The following is a 1,582-nucleotide window of genomic DNA, read 5'->3' on the forward strand; positions in this document are numbered from 1 at the left end:
AAAAGGAGATCATAATGCTTCAAAATGCTGTAAGAACAAGTTTGCTTTTAATTTCGAATTTTGAATCTTGATTAGGATTGGCTTAATTTGAATGGATTTGGAGCAATTCTTGCATATCCTATAATCAACAACACCTGAGCCATTTTCCATAAATAAGTGAGAGCTCATGTAAAAAAGGACAGCAGAATCAGGCAGAGATTACTGTTCCTAACAAAATGACTGGTTTTATCAGCTTTCTTCTCTTCCTTGTTCTCCCACTGTGCCTTCTGAGCACTGCAACAGCAGATGAACATGATGAGCATCGTCTACCCTTTGTTCAAGTTATCAATGCCTTGCCTAAAAACTCAAAACCAATGCAAGTTAGCTGTTCAACCAAAAACATTAACATCGGAAAGCGCTCTCTTGTTAATGGTGAAGTCTTCAAATGGAGGGCGGCACAGAGAAAGCTACATTCCTGTGGAGCTTTATGGGAAAGACTTTTTGCATCCTGGCATGCATTTCAACCTCGCAGGGATGAGAATCATGAAACTGTGTATTGGATGGTGAAGGAAGATGGGTTCTTCATTAGCTGGGACAAAGCCAACTGGGTGAGAAAATATAGATGGGAAACCGAGTGATTTTTATTGTCCATATTTCATACTAAATGCATTTGTTTTTCATAGATTACTCATTTTATTGTCGTTGAATTAATTTTTTTGGAAAATAAGTATGTACATATAACGTCTCCATCATAATATTTATAATATAGTACGTAGTGTTTTACTCGATTTCTTTTGTCAATGGTGTAGGTATTAATTTGCATATGGTTGTTTAATTGTGAATCTCTCTTGTTTATTTTTACCAAAAAAAAATATCTTGTTTATTGATAATAATTAACATCCATTGATTTATCAAAAACTATGGTCAATACTTTGATCAAATTTATTTCTTTTTTCTTTGAGAAATCAAATTATTTCATTTGTATGCAACAAGTCCAAACTAATCTCACTCATCTTACTTAAAAAAAAAGTGATTTTGAATTATTTTTTTAATTAAAAAGATTCAGGATCTCTAAAAAAAAAACATGATTCTCATTTAAGCTACAGGGTCATGGCCCATGGGCATTCATCTTGAGTTCAAAAGCTTCATTCGGTATTTAAAAAAAAAAAAGCACTGTGCTTTGTCAATCATCCATTGTGCACGCCTTATCTTGCTATCCCCACTGAGCAGTGGTGGATTCTCATAGACAAAAGGGAAGGCAGCCGCCTCACGCCCCCTTTAGCATCTGTAATCGATAATTGACTGCGATACCTTAATCAAATTTTTATTGAATATAAAACAATATTTAAGTTTCGTTATTATATTTTCTAGCAAAAAAAAATAAATTATATAGAGCTTAATTTTATATCATATAGTTAATTTTACATGTCTAAAAACAACTCGAATAACCGATAAAAATATAATTTCACTAAAAAAAATCAAAACGATATCATTTTTTTTCAATATTAAAACAATAGTATATTGAATCTACTTGGATTTACTCGGATAGACTCAGATTCACTCGAATCAACTCAAGTTAACCTCTCAAATCTCCAACTCTGGT

The 1,582-nt window shown here is 32.5% G+C and overlaps 1 protein-coding gene across 1 annotated transcript; it reads left to right on the plus strand.

The window, feature by feature from the left end:
• Positions 1-215: 215 nt before the first annotated feature.
• LOC7482770 (S-protein homolog 29) lies at positions 216-617 on the plus strand. The gene has a single exon (XM_002297792.3). It carries the CDS (start codon positions 216-218, stop codon positions 615-617), a length of 402 nt encoding a protein of 133 aa, XP_002297828.1.
• Positions 618-1,582: the final 965 nt, after the last annotated feature.

The sequence above is a fragment of the Populus trichocarpa genome, chromosome 1 (genome assembly GCF_000002775.5).
Source record: "Populus trichocarpa isolate Nisqually-1 chromosome 1, P.trichocarpa_v4.1, whole genome shotgun sequence".
NCBI lineage: Eukaryota > Viridiplantae > Streptophyta > Magnoliopsida > Malpighiales > Salicaceae > Populus > Populus trichocarpa.